We start from the raw sequence: 19,562 nt of genomic DNA, 5'->3' as shown, positions 1-19,562 counted from the left end.
ACTTTAGCATGGCCTGACCCTGTGATCAAAAGGCCCTGACTGTAAGCCTCAGGCCTATGACAACAAGTAATTACAGGGACTTTCTAACTTAACCTACAAGGTTGGTTAAAACCGAGCAGGTTAGTTATCTGCTCACATCCGCCCCTTTCCTGTGATCATAATCTGTTAGGATCATGGGACTAGTGGAGTAGAAGTACTCTAATGGGCCACACAAGGAAGGTCGCGATCTCCCCTATCCCAGACTTTCCACTCCCTCTCCCCCCCCCCTTCCCGTGAGACTCGCCCTCGCAACCACTTACCTGGAAACCAAAGCCTGATCAGCAGCAGCCACTCTGCGTCCTCTTTCCTACCCATTCCAGTGGCGTTTATACAAAGCCCGGCGGTTAAAGCCCCCTGAGACCTCCTCCTCCTGCTGCTGCTGTTGGAGTGATTTCTCACCGGAGACCAGCTCTGAGTTAAAATCCCCAACACCTTTTCCAAAAACAAATCGATGTGGTTGGATCGTCAGTGCTCTACGGGTCTTGGACTGGACCAAGATCACAAGAGTTGCTGGCAAGTAAACAAGGGCTTTGTTTATGTAGGAACACAAGCTGCTGCAGCTGCTCCTCAACAGTCTGTATCACTCCAAAATCTGTTTCCGACTACCAGGGATGAGCTTCACACATTGCATCTCCTACCTGTGAAACTGTCAGAGATAGTCTTGCCTTGCATGAACCTTGCATTTTAAACTTCTGAACAGAAGGGAACAGTGTGAAACATCCCTTCCTGTTCCAAGGTTATCGGTTAATGTATTAGGCCAGTGGGTCGCAAGCTGTTTTGTGTTCCAACATTCTTGAGTTTTTTGGGTTGGGTTCCACCAACGAAGTCTCCTAATCTCCATCAGTTATGAATACATTTCCCCCTCTCTTTCTTTCTCCGTCCCTGTTAGAAACTGCACTTCATCTTATTTACTGTTTGCAAAAAGGTTTGAGAAGTTCCCTATGGTGATGGAATTAATGTGCTCTCTCTGTTATTTTTATTGATTATCTGTTAGCGTTTCTGTCAATTTTGAATAATTATGGGTTTGTGCCATTTGCCCAGATGCACAAAGTTGCCTTTCTGTGCTAACCCCTCACCACACCTTACCGGGACAACACTGCACTATTTGAGGTGCACTGCAGTAGTCTGTGAAAAATCTGCCGTCTGTCCATTGGTACCACAGTGTAGATGCTCCAAAACTTTCTGTGTTCCCAATAACCATCAGGATCAAATTCAGGATCCATCTGCTCTGGCTGCAGTTGTCTCCCTGGTTATGCTACTCAAGTGACAAAAATAAAAAGGAACAAAATCCGATTAGTCTGTCTTACAATATGTTTGTACTTAAGAGTTGTTATAGAAGATTATGGGGTGATCCTATTTAAGATGCTTAAAGGATTGGATTGGGTAGATAGCGGTAAACTATTTTGTCTGCTGGGGGAGTCAAGCACAAGGGGACATAACCTTAAAGTTAGAGCTAAGTTGTTCGGTGGGAATGTCCGGAAGCATTTCTTCGCGCAAAGAGTTGTGAAAATCAGGAACTCTTTTTCCCAAAAAGCTGTTCAGGTTAGGTCAGTTGAAAATTTAAAAACTGAGATGAATAGATTTTTGTTAGGCAAAGATATTAAGGGTTATGGGACCAATGTAGATAGATGGAGTTAACAGACAGATCAGCTATGATCTAATTAAATGGAGGAACTGGCTCGAGGCGCTGAATGGCCTACTCCTGTTCGTATGTTCATAGTTCTTAAGCTTACTAGGCATGGCCTAAACCCTCAGTGGAGTTTGCAGTTATAAAATGAAGAAAATATTGTTATTATTTGTTCAAGGCATCATATACAGTCCACACCTTGTATAGCAGGTGTGATTGTGCAAACGCGAGTTGTAACGGCTGTAAAAAAAAAATGCTTCCTGAAACTGAGATGTTTTTAGTGCAAAATAATACAGCAGCCAATTGTCCTATAATAATTAGCAGATTGATTAGTAGGGGAGTGTTAATATACAAAATGTTCACTGTACTTCAATCATTTACAGATGGCCACAGTTTAATATAACAATTTTAAACAAGTTATGTCCAGAGCTTTATCTTTACAATGTGTTTAGGAGAGCATTTCCCAGTTTCCTAACTTGATGATGCTGGTCTGGTCAGAGTGTATGTCATTGCCTATAATTCTTGTAGGAACAGCCAATTTAGCAAGATAGATTGAATAACACCAGCAGTGAATACTTTGTCTATGGATGATGTCAGTCAGACAGTTCCTATTGCAAAACATCATCACCTTTTTGCTTTGTAAATGTTAATCTCAACACGGGGGATGTGGGGCTTTTTTTACACATCATAAATATATTTCCCTTCCAAAATTTTTGAAATTGTATCAGCGAAAGGAAATTTCACAATCCAAACACTTTTCTACAAGTCTAGGAAATGTACTCTGTTAGATCAAAAGAAAATATTTTGCTTGGTGAGTCCAGTCTATGTGATTGAGGATTCCTCCCATTCAGGATATTTATAGCGAGTCAGCACCACTGTTTCTGCCCAAAACAAACAGATGATTTAACATGCTCTAAGCGACAACTTTGAAGTTGACAATGCAGCTAATGGATAATCGCTTTTTGGCTGATAGAAGCGACTGCCCGATTTAAACGTGGACGTTTTAAGTGGCCGGTGCTGCAGTGTAAAATGTCATAACTTTTATTTTAGATGGAAGATCACTATCCTATTAGCAGTTCTTTCTCCAATTTTCTATCCATTTCCCATGAAGTTACAGATTCATGCTGGGATGGTTCCACAAGGGCCATCTCACAGAGCAGTACAACACAGGGTTATGCCCACGTTACCCAGCATGCAAATTGTCAATCTTGACGAGGCCTTGGAGACGTGGTTGGAGTCGGGAGACTTGATAATGTAGTGCGAAGCTTTCTGGAGGATGGTAGTGTAAAAGTTGCTTGGGCGATATGATCCCTGGCCCTTCTCAGACACCAGCTGGGTGACTGAAGAGTGACATTGGGAAGAGGTCAGAGAGGAGTTGGTAAATTGGAATTCAAGTTGGTATTAGTGTTGAGGACCCAATTTTTTTTTCTTCCTCTTCTCCCATTATGTTACGTTCAAAGCTCAAGGGTTGCTAAGGGGAAGGTGCCAACTGGAGAACAAATACTACTCATCTGTGAGGGCTAAGGAAGATAAAATAGACAGGGAAGTTGTAGTTGAGTTCCTCTCATGTACTATCTAGGATCCAGTTTAAGAATGGCATTGCTGTAAGTTTATCCAGTAAGTCACTGAGCCATAAAAAGACCAGGAAAATCCCAGTTTTAAACCCTGGTTCCTATTGTTAGCTGATCCCAGTCAATGTTGCGGTCTCACTTGGCCTCGGTGTCTTGTGTTTGGAGGGTGGGAGGGAAATTAACCAGGAATGTCGTCCCTGATTTTTATCCAGTAATCTTTGCTGGAAGTGCGCATGCATGTGTGTCAGGATCGGGCCAGGCGTGGTATCCACTGTGAAATCATATTAAAAAAAAGAATGACTTGCACCTTTCACGACCACCAGATGTCCCAAAGCGTTTTATAGCCAATTATGTACTTTTTTGAAGTGTAGTCAAATTGCGTACAGCAAATTCCCACAAACAGCAATGTGTTAATGACCAGATAATCTGGGTTTTTTTATGATGTTGATTGAGGGATAAATATTGGTCAGAACACCGGGGATAACACCCGTGCTCTTCTTCGAGATAGTGCCGCGGGATCTATTACGTCTATCTGAGAGGGCAGACGGGGCCTCGGTTTAACGTCTCATCCGAAAGACGTCACCTCTGATAGTGCAGCACTCCCTCAGTCGTGTACTGGAGTGTCAATCTAGATTTTTGTGCTCAAGTCTCTGGAGTGGGACTTGAATCCACAACCTTCTGACTCGGCAAGGGTGCTACCCACTGAGCCACAGCTGGGATACAGAAGAAAGATTGTGATACATAGAACTGTACGCTAATAAGCAGTTGATACCTTCAGGATCTCCCTATCTCTCAAACCTCCTCCAGCCTTTCAACTCTCCGAGATGTCTGCGTGCTCCAATTCTGGCCGCTTGAGCATCCCCGAACTTTATCGCTCCACCATTGACAGCCGATGTCTGGAATTCCCTCCCTAAACCTCTCTGCCTTGCTACCTCTCTCCTCCTTTAAGACTCTCCTTAAAACGGACTTCTTTGACCAAGCTTTGGTCATCTGTCCTGATCTCTATGTGTGGTGTGGTGTCTAATTTTGTTTGATAACACTCCTGTGAAGCACGTTGGGACATTTTATTAAGCTAAAGGCACTATATAAATGCAAGTTGTTGTTAAGATGCAATTGACAAGAAAAAAGAATGCTAATTTTTTTTAAGCGATATGGTAAAGTAAAGGACTATGGGAGCAAGTGGCCTGCTTGCCTTCATTAACAATAGGTACATAATCTGTCTTGAGAATAACACAAAAGGAACATACAACAAAGGGGAAAGGAGGTAATGTACTCTTTTTTTTTTTAAATTACAAAAAGCATGGCAGCAAGGCTGTGTATATGCCCTCTTGAGCCAAAAAAAGATATGCATGGCAGAAGAAGACCTCTTAAGAGCAGAGAGAGAGTGCTTTATTGTAACTGCCCCCTGTATTTATCATCACCAATGGTTGAGATGGTGTCAAACTACACTGTTTAAATTGAAAACAGCAACAGTAGAGAAAGTTGGCAAACCTTGCAAAGATTAAGCTTGGAACTGAAAAAAAACACATTTATGCCTAGCTGATCTGCATACAATTTTTGATCGTTTTGTGATCTGTTTTTCATAATATATTTGTGTTCTTTAGGAATTATGATTCAAAACTTTGATGTTAAATAGTTAGAGCTCTGAAGCCTCTGACTAATGTTTATTTTAGAATATTTTAACTCCAATATATGCACCACTTGATCTGGCAAGACTTGAACACAGTGTTTGGAGATCAAAAATGTCTGATCCTCCAGGATGCAGACGGTTAGCAGGTGGGATACTAAAGTCACTCAGTGGTAGGACAAGGCTTTATACCTGCGGTTTTCCTCATGAGTTCTTGAGGCTCTTCCAACGAGAGCATGGATAGGCGCCACATTCCCAAGCTTCTGTCAATGATCTCCAACAACTTGTCATCGGGATACGCGAGAGCATGTGGAACCATTTACCAGGCAAGGAGAGAATTGGCAAGGTGAGGTAAAAAATGTACCCACATGCTTTTGTGCTTCTTAATGGCTAGTTCTCGAAAGTCATTGATTTGGGAATAGGTTACTTTTCAATGTTGCTACTTGCTTTTCAATGGGAGACAGATGTGTGCCAATGGGGAGCAATTCTGGCGGTGAAAACTAATGGCGTTTATCCAGTAAAAAAAAAAAGTAAACCTGTAGTTTTCCATATTTGACATGTCATTTTCAAACATTTTCATTAGGTCTTTGAGGGAGGGAGAGGGAGAGTGAGAGTGAGAGAGAAGTAGAAGTGCAGGGGTTTAGGGAGGATGCTCCAGAGAGTATGGCGAAGGCCAGCACTGATGGCAGGGCCCTCAATGTTGTTGGACGCTATCTACAAGATGCACTGCAGCAACTCTCCAAGGCTTCTTCAGCAGCACCTTCCAAACCCGTGACCTCTCTGCCACCTAGAAGGACAAGGGCAGCAGATCCATGGGAACACCATCACCTGCAAGTTCTCCTCCCAAGTTACACACCATCCTGACTTGGAAATATATCACCGTTCCGTCGCTGGGTCAAAATCTTGGAACTTCCTCCCAAACAGCACTTTGGGAGTACAAGGATTGCAGCAGTTTAAGAAGGCAGTTCAACACCAGCTTCTCAAGAGCAATTAGGGATGGGAAATAAATGCTGGCCTTGCCAGCGATGCCCACATCTCATAAACATATTTTTAAAAACTCTCCCTCTAGAGCTTTCTCCCACCTCCACTTTTACCCCACCCTTTTTAAAAACCTTCTCAAACTCATTTTTTTAAGCAAGCTTTTGGTCAGCACTCCTGATCTCTCAAACCATTGGTCACCAACCATTTACCCATCTATTTTCCATTGATGAACTGCCTTGAAAAAATGGTTTATTTTACACTCTAGGCACTATATAAAAGCAAATTGTTGTTGATCTTTGAGATAATTGTGGGATTTGAGCATGCCTTTGAAAAATAAGGTATTGTTTGAAAAAAAAGGTGCAAACAAGATTTGGAATATTTGACTCCAATTCTGTGGTTGTATTGTGTTGAGTTACAAATTAGAAGTGCTGTAACTGTAAAGGTAGTTGTTTTCCGTGTGTGTGTGTGTGTGTGTGTGTAAGTTATGCATTGTTGAATAGTTTTGAGTTCTAATTATTTTAAAAGATTTGTTCTTGGTTGGCCCCAGTAAAACCAGACGATAATTCTAATCTATAGTATGCACCGAGCATTCTTCACTGAAGTGACCAACCACCATCTCTCCAGACTGCACACAACTGGTGTGTCTCTGCACCTATGTAATCATGTTATGAGATGACACTGTCCTTTTCACCCTGAATGTCTCATTCAAAGTAATGTAGCTAGAGTAAGGGAGAATTCTGATTTGTAATTAGCCCATGCTTATATCTGTTGTGTTCCCAGATTGTGCAAAGTGTTTCACTCCCATAGAGAAACAATACTCTGCTTTAAATAGCGGGAACATGGGGCTCAATTTTGGCCAGGAGTTGCTCTGTTTTTTTTTTGGAGTAGGTTGCTTTTTCTGGCCGAAGTTAAAAATCCCTAGTTTCCTCAATCAATTTGCACCAGCGTAACTCACTTAGTTACGTTTTTTTTAGGTTTGTTTATTTTTCTCAAAAGGGGGCGTTACCAGCTGCCTACGCCAATTCTGGCCATTTAGGCAACTTTGGGCAGCTAATAGTTGCTCCATTTCTACTTAGGCCAGCGTATGTGGCCACTTGAGAAAACCCTTGCAGAGAGTTAAAGAAATCAGCGCAGGTAAGTACATCGAAGGCCATTCGGCCTGGGATGGAGTGGGAAGTGGAGAGGACCTGAGCCAACCAAGCCTTAGGGAACAGATTTGCAAAACCACCCTTCCTTCACACAATTAAAATAATAAATAAAAAATTAAAGCCCTTTCAGCACGCGGTCCGGGGCTCTCAGAACGCACGCAGGAGAACTCAGCAGCAGGCAGGAGAATGCACAGAACCCACCAGCAGGCAGTAGAACTCTCAGATCGCACCGGGAGGCAACTCAGCCTGGGCTAGGGGTGGGAGAACTCACCGGCAGGCAGCAGAACTCACAGAACTCACCGGGAGGCCACTCAGCCTGGGCTAGGGGTGGGAGAACTCACCGGCAGGCAGCAGAACTCACCGGGAGGCCACTCAGCCTGGGCTAGGGGTGGGAGAACTCACCGGCAGGCAGCAGAACTCACAGAACTCACCGGGAGGCCACTCGGCCTAGTCTAGGGGTGGGAGAACCAACAGGGAGGCCACTCGGCCTGGGCTAGGGGTGGGAGAACTCACCGGGAGGCCACTTGGCCTGGGCTAGGGGTGGGAGAACTCACCGGCAGGCAGCAGAACTCACAGAACTCACCGGGAGGCCACTCAGCCTGGGCTAGGGGTGGGAGAACTCACCGGCAGGCAGCAGAACTCACCGGGAGGCCACTCAGCCTGGGCTAGGGGTGGGAGAACTCACCGGCAGGCAGCAGAACTCACAGAACTCACCGGGAGGCCACTCGGCCTGGTCTAGGGGTGGGAGAACCAACAGGGAGGCCACTCGGCCTGGGCTAGGGGTGGGAGAACTCACCGGGAGGCCACTTGGCCTGGGCTAGAGGTGGGAGAACTCACCGGCAGGCAGCAGAACTCACAGATCGCACCGGGAGGCCACTCAGCCTGGTCTAGGGGTGGGAGAACTCACCGGCAGGCAGCAGAACTCACAGAACTCACCGGGAGGCCACTCGGCCTGGGCTAGGGGTGGGAGCGATCGAACTGGCTGGCATCGGGGCAGTATCAAGCCTTCAAAATGTTGTCATTAAAATCCACCTTATTTACTGTTTGGTGCTGGGAAAGGGAACAAAACGTCTACACTTTGGCCATCCAGTGTCAGAAATAAAAAGCTTATATTTTACCTTGATGTTATTTGGCAGCGGAAGAATTGCTGGGTAAAAACAAAACTCATTTCATCTGACCTCTCCTTATTAAAAGTCTTTATCTGTCTCTGTTCAGTGCTGTGCCTCAGTAACCTTCCTCATGGGAGGAGCTGCCTATTGTTTTCAGAACAATGCCCGATCTGTAATGGCCGATTGCCAACGCGCAGCGCTTGTGCATGCGCAGATATCACTAATCTCCACTGCGCTTGTGCAGACGTCCCGGCACATTTTCCAATGCAGAATGCAGGCTCCACCCCCCGAGTTGACTGGCCACGCTGCGTGACTGCAATGAAGAGGCCAGACAGCGGCCAAAGTTGCAACATTTTTTTCCGGAGCATCTCCGGACCTACTTAAGTGGTGCACCAAAAAACGGGCTCAGCCAAAATCTACCCCGTTGAGTGGGAAAAACTGAAGGTGCTCCATTCCCAGATTCATGACATTGCTCGGTTTGGCAAACAAAATTAGGAGAGAGAAAAATATCAAAATTTAATTATGGAACCCTAAAGACTTTCAATCAAACAAAACCATTGCCATTTGTGTTTCCTAATGGCCAAAATTATTTGAGTACTGAGTGGAAATGTGCCACATTGTTTGGAGATGGATTAACATCCACAAACTTCCAGAGTGAACTTTACAATAGCAATCAGTCTGTTTTGAGGGATGGGAGGGTGGGGTAGTGGTGGCAGGGCAAGGCAGAGGTACTTACAAGTGGTCTTTAAGCAGTTCCTACTTAGTGAGGGATAAGTAACCTTCTAGAAACCAACCACAAAATACTGTTCCTGAAAGATTATCATCCCTCTCAGGGACTGGTGTAGTTGGTAGGAAACAGAGTGGTCCCTGTTGAATGAAGCAGAAACTGGAATGTCCATTCAAGCGTAAATAAGTTATTTGTTTTCAATTTTAAATAATACATGGGTGGTGGTTTTCTTTTCCCTCCAATCAGCGGATTCCATACAGAGATAGCGGATCTCAGTTTTAGCAATAATCCCTTTAACAGGATTGACTTTATTTCACTGCAAAATTGACATCTCATTGGCCCTGAATCCATCCCATTTAGCAGGCATTGACGACGCGATCCAACACCGCCTCCAGTGCAGCTTTTGGCCGCCTGAGGAAAAGAGTGTTTGAAGACCAGGCCCTCAAAACTGTCACCAAGCTCATGGTCTACAGGGCTGCAGTAATACCCGCCCTCCTGTATGGCTCAGAAACATGGACCATGTACAGCAGTCACCTCAAGTCGCTGGAGAAATACCACCAACAATGTCTCCGCAAGATCCTACAAATCCCCTGGGAGGACAGACGCACCAATTTTAATGTCCTCGTCCAGGCCAACATTCCCAGCATTGAAGCACTGACCACACTTGATCAGCTCCGCTGGGCAGGCCACATAGTTCGCATGACAGTCACGAGACTCCTAAAGCAAGCGCTCTACTCGGAACTCCTTCACGGCAAACGAGCCAAAGGTGGGCAGAGGAAATGTTACAAGGACACCCTCAAAGCCTCCCTGTTAAAGTGCAACATCCCCACTGACACCTGGGAGTCCCTGGCCGAAGACCGCCCTAAATGGAGAAAGTGCATCCGGGAGGGCGCTGAGCTCCTCGAGTCTCGTCGCCGAGAGCAAGCCGAAATCAAGCGCAGGCAGCGGAAAAAGTGTGTGGCAAACCAGTCCCACCCACCCTTTCCCTCAACGACTATTTGTTCCACCTGTGACAGAGACTGTGGTTCTCATCTTGGACTGGACAGCCACCTAAGAACTCATGTTAAGAGTGGAAGCTAGTCTTCCTCGATTCTGAGGGACTGCCTATGATGATGATGAGTGCCACACAACACAATGGAGGGTGCCCTCAGTGTGAAGATGGGATTTCGTCTTCACAATGACTGCACGGTGGTCACTGCTACCAAAGCTGTCATGAACAGATGCATCAGCGACAGGTAGATTAGATGTAATGGGTTTTAACAGCGTATTGACTGCTAAACAAAGGTTATGGCCGAGAAACTAATTTTAATTTTGTGGAGTGTCAAATTTAATAACAATTAACATTTTTAAGAAACTTAAAAAAAAATTATGTTTATTCATCTTTATTTCAGGGTTGCCTTCTCCCCATGTGAGTGCCCCAATCTTTGTTTTGCGCTCTCTAACATTTAAAAAAAGTTAGAATCAAAGGAGCTTGCCCACTTACTCCCTGGTTTGCTATCTGTGAGAATTCTGCGTTTTGATTGGCTGCTTAGACAATTTTTGACGTCACAGCAGCTCTTCGCTGGGAATCCCCATTCAACTTCCATTGATTTCAATTTTGTGTCAAAAAACCCGGAATTCTCAACATAGAGATTGCAAAATCATTCTGAGAAGCTTACTTCAGGGCCAACAGTGAGTGCCTTTGCTTTGCCGCTGACCGCAAATTCCAGGTCATAGTGTTTAACAGATAGAAACGTTTAAAATTCTGATGGGTTTAGACAGGTTAGATGCAGGAAGAATGTTCCCAATGTTGGGGAAGTCCAGAACCAGGGGTCACAGTCGAAGGATAAGGGGTAAGCCATTTAGGACCGAGATGAGGAGAAACTTCTTCACCCAGAGAGTGGTGAACCTGTGGAATTCTCTACCACAGAAAGTTGTTGAGGCCAATTCACTAAATATATTCAAAAAGGAGTTAGATGAAGTCCTTACTGCTATGGGGATCAAGGGGTATGGCGGGAAAGCAGGAATGGGGTACTGAAGTTGTATGTTCAGCCATGAACTCATTGGAATGGCTGTGCAGGCTAGAAGGGCTGAATGGCCTACTCCTGCACCTATTTTCTATGTTTCTATGTAGCTCTATGCATTTCCTTCAGCTGCACGGGAGATAACTTTCTCTCCTCTCCAATGCACCCGCAAAAAATATGAAGATTTATTGGGCTAGAAAAAGGTTTTTTTTGGATAAAAGAAAAATGCAACTAGTAAAAAATCCCTAAATATTAGCTGACTCTTTTATATATGAAACACAAAATTCACACTTTATTTTCCTCTTTTCAGGTTTACTACATTAACTTTACTGACTTTGCAAGTCACGAGGTACTGGTGGACGATAAGCCTTTCTTGCAGTGCACACGTAGCATCGAGAACCGCAAGTCAAAGTTCAACACCTGCTACACAGCAGGAGTCTGCCTACTCAAGGCAAGGCAGAAGATTGCAATCAAGATGACTTACGAAGATACGGTTGTAAACATGAGCAAACATACAACTTTCTTTGGAGCAGTGAGACTAGGCGAGTCTCCATAGAGTTGGACTCTGCGGGACTACACAGTACAGAAAAAAAATGACAAGAAGGTATCCTGAAAGAGGTCAGCCAAGAATTAAATTGAAACGCAGCATGTAAGTGGAGTGGTAAAGAGTTAAAGACATGAGTTATTTCAGAGTGAAATTTCTTTCATTTATCCAAATCGAGTAGATTCCCATTTTCCCGACATGTACTTGTGTGAATGAACGTGACTTGCGATTAGTTGCATCTGGAAATCACCAGAACTTGCACAGGTTTGTCAGCCTTGTAACAAACTCCCAGTCATCTGTTTCTCCTGATGTATTTAACAGCTCCACTGGGTTACTAATGAGTTGATTTGAGCAGTCCTTCCATCCCCAAGTGGACTGGAATAATTCAATTCATTGTGCAGCACCCATTTTGATTTAATGTTGGACATTCGACTGCCGATGATGGCATGTGTTGCTTTTTTTTGCAAGCGTAATGGACCAAAGTCATGCAAGCATTGAGGGAGGAAAGTGAGAAGTCCTTCATCTGGATGGATGGAGAAAAGCAATAATGCCCTGTCCTCGGATCAACCTCTGTTACGTGACCAGAAATATGGGAGATTCAGTTGAATAAGTTTCACTTACACATAGAGGAAACCCATCAAAAAGCTCCATGAATGAAGATGAGAACTGTTTATTGGAGCGCAATTAAAATTTGGCACGCAAGTCCTGAATGGTCTATTGCTTGCAATTTTGCACCAACGTGGTTTTAGATAAGCATGTTTAATTTCAAAGAGTGTTAATTAAAGGAAAGGTTAGACCCCAATGAAATACATCTTTAAAGGGGGGGACTGTCTTGGTGAGAAAATATTCAGCAAAGCTTTCTGCACAAACAACGCAAGATGATGTTGCAAATAGTCTCAAAATACATTGGGGGAGATGTTCAGCTTGCTGCTTGTAAATAAAGATCAGGCGGTTTCTATAATGGGCAGCTGAGCTGCAATTGTAGTTTAATGCTTAGTCAGCAAGCTGAAACCCTACCCTATTTGTGATATCACTCATTTATATACTAAGGTACCATTATAACTATGCTAAACATGACTTTCTTTGCAGCTGCAAGAGACAGAGAGGGAGTCTCCATAGTCAGTGGTCATTTGGGATCCCTGGAATTACATGTGAGAGGTTGTCATGATGAAAATAATACATTGCTTTTCTCTTATCGCCAAGGAAAAAAAAAAGTAATGGTTTACCAAGCACTTTTTTTTCATGGATGGAGAAGGGCCTGAGTCCTTGTTCTTCTGAATGGCGCTTCTTTCCTACAAATAGGTTGCAAAGTTCCATTTGCAGCCGTCATGCACATAATAGCTCCCAACTCAACATATTATCAGGGTTGAGCCAATCCAATAATCTGAAAAAAAACAGAAAAGGCTGGACATTCTCAGCAGGTCAGGGAGCTTCTGTCATGAGAACACAAATCAATAATTTTGGGACTCTGATCTCTGTAGTGCAGCTGGTAGGGCCTTCGTATTTGCTAAAAATAATTTGTCATTTGCTAAAAATAATTTGTCAACGTTACATTCTTTCCATTTTGTGGTCCAACATAATTTTTAGAAAAAATGTTTCAATTGCACAATCCATAAGCTGTAATAGGCCGTTGTACACCCTGGGTTTGAATCCAGTCTGGACTAATGAGACTGTGCGGATTCTAAGTTCAATGGATTTGGACTCGTCTTTACCCTCCTAGTGGGCACAGCCAAACTATTACGAATTGGGGCTAAATTGACCATTTCTTTCAGAGGTAGCCTGTGAAGGCAGTGTGAACGGTAGGAAAACATAATCCTGACAGAAGGATTTGCTTCTCTGAGGCTGCAGTTAAGGTGCATTCTTGGAGCAAAGTAAAAAGCTCCAGCTCATGCAATTCCTGACTGGGTGTGCTCAGGGCTGCCCAAATCAGAAAAGTGTCACATTGCCATGGAAAAACAACTCTCGTATATAAATTGTAGGCATCTGAACATTTTTCAAGCCAAAGTGCCAGAAGGGATCTCTTTACTTGCTCAAAATGATGTTTCCTTTATACTAGTTTTCTTTTGAACATTAGTTGAAACTAGGGCGTAACGATGTGTACAAGTAACCACAAAAGTAACCTTCGACTCGTACTAATGAGCATTTAAATGGAAAACATCGGCATTATTTGCAACTGCAGTTTTGGATCTTTTAATTTGCTAGCTATAAACTAACTTGCATATTAAGGTTCCATCATAAATATGTGCTCAGTTGAGAAAAGGTTTTATTCTTATCTGCCATTTTGAAAACCAGACTTTTCATAAAATGGAGCCAGTGAATAAAGTGCTATGTAATTCACCACTGTTCTACAACATGTGTTGTTAAAAACACATCTGTGATGTGAAGATTATGAAACATATTCTGTACTTAAACATTCATGCCCTTGCTTAAAACCTGTAAGTCTTTAACTTCTACAGAATCACATTATTGGATTTGTGGTCTTCCAGATGCTGAGAACCTAGATTATAGATCCCTTCACAAGCTTAGGACCACTGGAATTTTCCAGTCTGATGTACTTTTAATATAGAAACTTTTAATATAGTACTTCTGGGATATGTTTATACGATAAATAAAAAAATATCTCATTCCTGCCATCTTGTGATGGTTTGAGATGTTGCAGCTTGCAGTGAACTGAATGACTGCAGAAAACCAGTGGAACAACCCATATTAAATCTGCATTGTATCAGAATTTGAAGTGACTGAAAATGATATATGATCAAGATCTGATGTGTTATTGTCCTGGAGATACTGTGGCACTGGTTGGTTCAATACTTCACTGCTTGATGCATTGCCTATTAAGCCAACAGGAAGATCTTGAATTCCCCATTTTATTTGAAAAGAAACAAAATTTTAAGGGGGGAAAAAAGAGAAACCTTTTTAGCTATGATATCATTAGTAACAAACCAGCACTGATGGATATGGTGATGGACTAAACTTCTTGGTTTTTAATCTCGCAGTCATTCGTAAGCTATTGGGTTTTGTGCTTTCCTCTGTAGGAAAATTGGTTTTCAATCCTTTGCAGTGGAAACTTTTGAATAGACTGATGTATGGACTAAATAGCAAAGCTTTATTCATAGTGTGATTGCTTTTTAAATGGATGTCTTTCCTGATGGCTCAGTTGGTAACAGCATTGCCCACTAGGAACTTGTCATATTGATCAACTAGGTTGCAGATTAAAACCATGCTGAGTGCTTTAGTAGGGCGAGCACTACAATTTACTTCGGTAACATGGATTGGGGAGGGAAAATGGAGACCCAGCCCTGCGTTCCCACTTCTCGTCATCAGCCACTACCTTCTGCTGGAGGTCCATGTGTGTGAATATCAGGTGAGGACAAGTTCAGGCTCAGTTGAGTAGTCTGCCAATACTCACTGACTGAAGAATGATGAGTTGGACGAAGACTTGAGGTTGTGTTTATGAAACCATACCTTAGCATGAACCAACTTTCAGGAGAGAAAAGTGAAAAGAAAGAAAAAAGGTAGCTTTCAGCCACTAAAACTATATGAAGCATTGATTGGTATGCTAGCATGTATGGCCACTGATAACAGCCTTTAAAAGAGTCCCCTCCCCCTCACACCACTTTATGCTTATTACAATATTTATTCTTTCCTACTATATCCACCGAATAAAGATTATATTGTCTCAACCTCGTGACTCAAAATAGGGTTGTAAAATCAGCCAAGATCCACAATGAAACACATTGTCGTGAAAAATAGGACACTGCTGCTGAGCCCAGAGAGCTTGTGAATTCACTTGGTCTGAGTCGATGGTAGTCTTCCAATACCTTGCCCCAAGTGGCCATTTTTCCTGTGTGGGCCCAGACAATTTAAGTGGAAAGTTGATAGTTGGAGGGGTGCGGGGGAAAACACAGGGGAGCCCAGTCTGTTTTCAGCCAAAGGTAGCCACCCATACGCTTTCCAACTGACGAGTCTAGTTTTCACTCGGTGTGTCCAGAACATAAATAAAATATAAAATGGATGCCAAAAAATCTAATTTTTTAAATTTAAAAACAGAAGTTAAATTGTTTCACTTTTGGCTTACAATGCGTAGTTAATAACCTTTTATGAGCTTTCATCAGTAAGCCAAATATCAGAACTCAAGCCACGATCCATCCCCTACCCTACAGCTATTTAGTTTTGTGTGGTTTTTCTGCTCGGCAGAGGTTGTCTGCCCTAACTCTCCTCGCATTCATGCATGCGGACTTTCCAGCAAAAGAATGAAAGCTACTTGATTTCTTTTTTTCTCCTTTCTAGTTTAGGGCCACTGAAACCAATGAAAGGATCCCGCTTCTGTCCTCCTCTTCCTTTGATTAGCAATGCTAATTCAGGACAAAATAGCGATGAACTTGGGAACTTCCTGATAATTATGGCTTAGTAGCACATCGGGTAATGCATTTACCCAGGGAGGGAAGCTCTGGTCTGATTTTCTACACAACCACTCTGCCCCCACCGCATGTCCCCTTCACGTCTCTTACGAAACCTTGTCATCAATTCAAGCATGTGAACTCTGCATCCATATCAATGAAACATCAAACCGGTATTTGTTGATGACAAGATTTCACAAGCTTTGCAGTTTGAAGTTGCAGCTGTATAAAATGTAAAATAGTTCTCTGTATGTTTTGTTCTTTTGGAATGAAAGTTTTGTGTCATCTTCCGAAGGGTGACCCAAGAGCTGTTATCAATAGGAAACCCACTTTCTCATTGACTAAAGGGCCTGCGTGTAGTTTTCATAGTTGTGAGGTCTGCCTTGCTTATTTAGTGAACTGTGTAGTCGACTATCTTTTTCCTCCTCTCCTCTCTCCTGTTAAATTGTGTATCCTATATTAACCTGTGCTTACTTTATTTTGTTTCAAAATATACAGTTGTCATCCTGCACTCCCGTACGGATTACAACAATCTGTATGGCTATGTTGTCAAGTTGGCTGTACTTTTTGTAACTAAGAAGTGTAATTCAAAATGTATTGTAATAATAAAGGGGATATTGATTTTTAAATTGGACCACAGTGAAATGGCCCTTGTTGTCCAGGACATGATGCTGTCCAAGCTTGACACTCAAGCTTCTAGAGGGCTTGGATGATTTCCAATACCATTGTATCTTGGTCCTGTTTTGCTACTACTTCTGTATTGTATTGTAAATACATTGTTTAAGTAATAATAATGTGCCTCAATTTTATAATGGTTTAAATTTAGCTGTTCTGAAATGTTGAGCTTTGAGACAACCAGATTGGCCAGATATATTGGCCAAGGGAGCCATCTTGTTACAATGATGGAATGAGTTTGTGTTGAAATGGGTCAGTTCTGAGGTGTGTTCTTTAGACTTTGACATAATTTATTTGTATTGTATATATTTTTTTATTAATTGCACAACAGTTTAAATGTTTGGATCAGCTCACATGCTGTACACTGAGTTGCTAAACCTGTGTTTAAAAAATGAATGCGTATAATGATTATTAAAGCTGTACATGTCCTTTTGAAATTTACTGGCCTCATTTAATTTTATTAAATTCAAAGTATTTTACAGCCACAAATATTTTCTCAGTGTCCTACCATCTATTGTGTATTCCCTTGCCTTGTTAGCCCTCCCCAAATGCATTACCTCACACTTCTCCGGATTAAATTCCATTTGTCACTGTTCTGCCCACCTGACCAGTTCATTGATATCTTCCTGCAGCCTACAGCTTTCTTCTTCATTATCAACCATACAGCCGATTTTAGTATCATCTGCAAACTTCTTAATCATATCCCCTACATCCAAGTCTAACTCATTGATGTATACCATAAAAAGCAAGGGATCTAGTACTGAGCGCTGTGGAACCCCACTGGAAACATCCTTCCAGTCACAAAAACACCCATCAACCATTACCCTTTGCTTCCTGCCTCTGAGCCAATTTTGGATCCAACTTGCCACTTTGTCCTGGATCCCATGGGCTTTTACTTTCGTGACCAACTGCCATATGGGACCTTATCAAAAACCTTGCTAAAATCCATATGCACTACATCAAATGCACTATCCTCATCGACCCCCCTTGTTACCTCCTCAAAAAATTCAATCAAGTTAGTCAGACACGACCTTCCCTTAACAAATCCATGCTGACTATCCTTGATTAATCTGTGCCTTTCTAAACAAAGATTTATCCTGTCCCTCAGAATTTTCTCCAATACTTTTTCCATATGGAGGTTAGGCTGACTGGCCAGTAATTACTCGGTCGATCTCTTTCTCCTTTTTTAAACAAAGCTACCACGTTACCAGTCCTCCGGCACCACACCTGTAGCCAGAGACGATTGGAAAATGATGGGCAGAGTCTCTGCTATTTCCTCTTTTGCTTCTCTTAACAGCATGGGATACATTTCATCTGGGCCTGGGGATTTATCCACTTTCAAAGCTGCTAAACCCCTTAATATTTCCTCTCTCACTATGTTTATTTCATCTAATATTTCGCACTCCTTCCTGATTGCAATGTCTGCATCGCACCTCTCTTGTGAAAACAGACGCAAAGTATTCATTAGAAACCATACCCATGTCTTCCACCTCCACATCCTCTCCTCTCAATCTCCTCTGAATCTTCTCTGCTTGAAGGAGAACAACCTTACCCACACAACTGAAGTTCCTCATCCCTGTAAATCTTTTGTTCACCCTCTCTAAGGCCATCACATCCTTCCTAAAGTGCGATGCCCTGAATTGGACACAATACCCCAGTTGAGAGCGAACCAATGTTTATCATCATAGCTTCCTTGCTTTTGTATTCTATGGCTGCAATTTTGCTGACCTTGGTCAGTCCGCTGCAGTTGAAGCCAGTGTCGGGTGTCGACACGGTGTCTGGTCTCAACTCCGCTGCTGGCTCCATCCCGCTGTCCAAAATGAATTTCCCGACATTGGGCTTGTTAAATCTAAACAAAGCAAACTACTTAGATATGAGGGGCGAGTTGGCTAAGGTAGATTGGGAAACTACATTAAAAAAGTATGATGGTAGATAAGCAATGTCTAGAATTTAAATAATTAATACATAATTTACAAAAACTTGCATTCCTTAAAGGCACAAAAACCCCACAGGAAAAGTGGTCCCAACCGTGGCTAACAAGAGAAGTTAAAGATAGTATTAGATCAAAGGAAGAGGCTTATAATGTTGCCAAAAAGAGCAGTAACCCCGAGGATTGGGAGAATTTTAGAATTCAGCAAAGGGGGACCAAGAAATTGATAAAGAAAGGAAAAATAGAATAAACTAGCGAGAGACATAAAAACAGACGGTAAAAGCTGTATATATACAAGTGGGTTTCTTACAGATTGAGACAGCAGAAATTATAACAGGGAATAAGGAAATGGCAGAGAAATTAAACAAATGCTTTGTGTCTATCTTCACGGAAGAAGACAAAAAACCTTCCAGAAATAGTGGCGAACCAAGGATCTAGCAAGAATGAGAAACTGAAAGAAATTAGTATTAGTAAAAAAATAGTACTGGAGGAATTAATGGGACAGAAAGCCGATAAATCCCCTGGACCTGATGGCCTACATCCTAGGGTTTTGAAAGAGGTGGCTATATAGATAGTGGATGCATTGGTTGTCATCTTTCAAAATTCCATAGATTCTTGAATGGTTCCCAAGAAATTGGAAGATAGCTCATTTATCCCCACTATTTAATAAAGGAGGGAGTGAAAACCGCGAACGATAGGCCAGTTAGCCCGACATCAGTCGTAGGGAAAATGCTAGAATCTATTAAGGACATGATAACAGGGCACTTAGAAAATAATAAGATTGAGCAGACTCAAGAAGGATTTATTAAAGGGAAATCGTGTTTGACAAATAGAGTATTTTGAGATTGTGACTAGCAGAATAGATAGGGGGGACCAGTGGATGTGGTGTATTTGGGTTTTCAGAAGGTATTCGATAAGATGCCACACAAGAGGTTATTAAACAAAATTAGGGCTCATGGGATTGGGAGTAATATACAAGCATGGATTGAGGCTTGGTTAACGGACAGAAATTAGAGAGTAGGAATAAACAGGTCATTTTTGGGTGGCAGGCTGTAACTAGTGGGGTGCCTCAATGATCGGTGCTTGGGCCCCAGCTATTCCCAATGTATATCAATGATTTTTTAAAAATTTGTTCCTGGGATATGGGTGTCGCTGGCAAGGCCAGTATTTATTGTCCATCT

The 19,562-nt window shown here is 42.5% G+C and overlaps 1 protein-coding gene across 2 annotated transcripts in view; it reads left to right on the top strand.

The window, feature by feature from the left end:
• The window catches only part of eda (ectodysplasin A), a 333,535-nt gene extending 316,647 nt beyond the window's left edge, over window positions 1–16,888 (top strand). For both annotated transcript variants that reach the window (XM_070882801.1, XM_070882800.1), the window contains exon 8: window positions 11,143–16,888. In XM_070882801.1, the coding sequence (XP_070738902.1) occupies window positions 11,143–11,388 (246 nt within the window). In that variant the 3' untranslated portion in view covers window positions 11,389–16,888. The remainder of the gene's footprint in view (window positions 1–11,142) is intronic.
• The last annotated feature ends 2,674 nt before the right edge of the window (window positions 16,889–19,562 follow it).

This window comes from Pristiophorus japonicus, chromosome 6 (genome assembly GCF_044704955.1).
Source record: "Pristiophorus japonicus isolate sPriJap1 chromosome 6, sPriJap1.hap1, whole genome shotgun sequence".
Lineage (NCBI taxonomy): Eukaryota > Metazoa > Chordata > Chondrichthyes > Pristiophoridae > Pristiophorus > Pristiophorus japonicus.
Note: the sequence above shows the minus strand (reverse complement) of the source record. Positions and strands in the feature narration are given on the sequence as shown.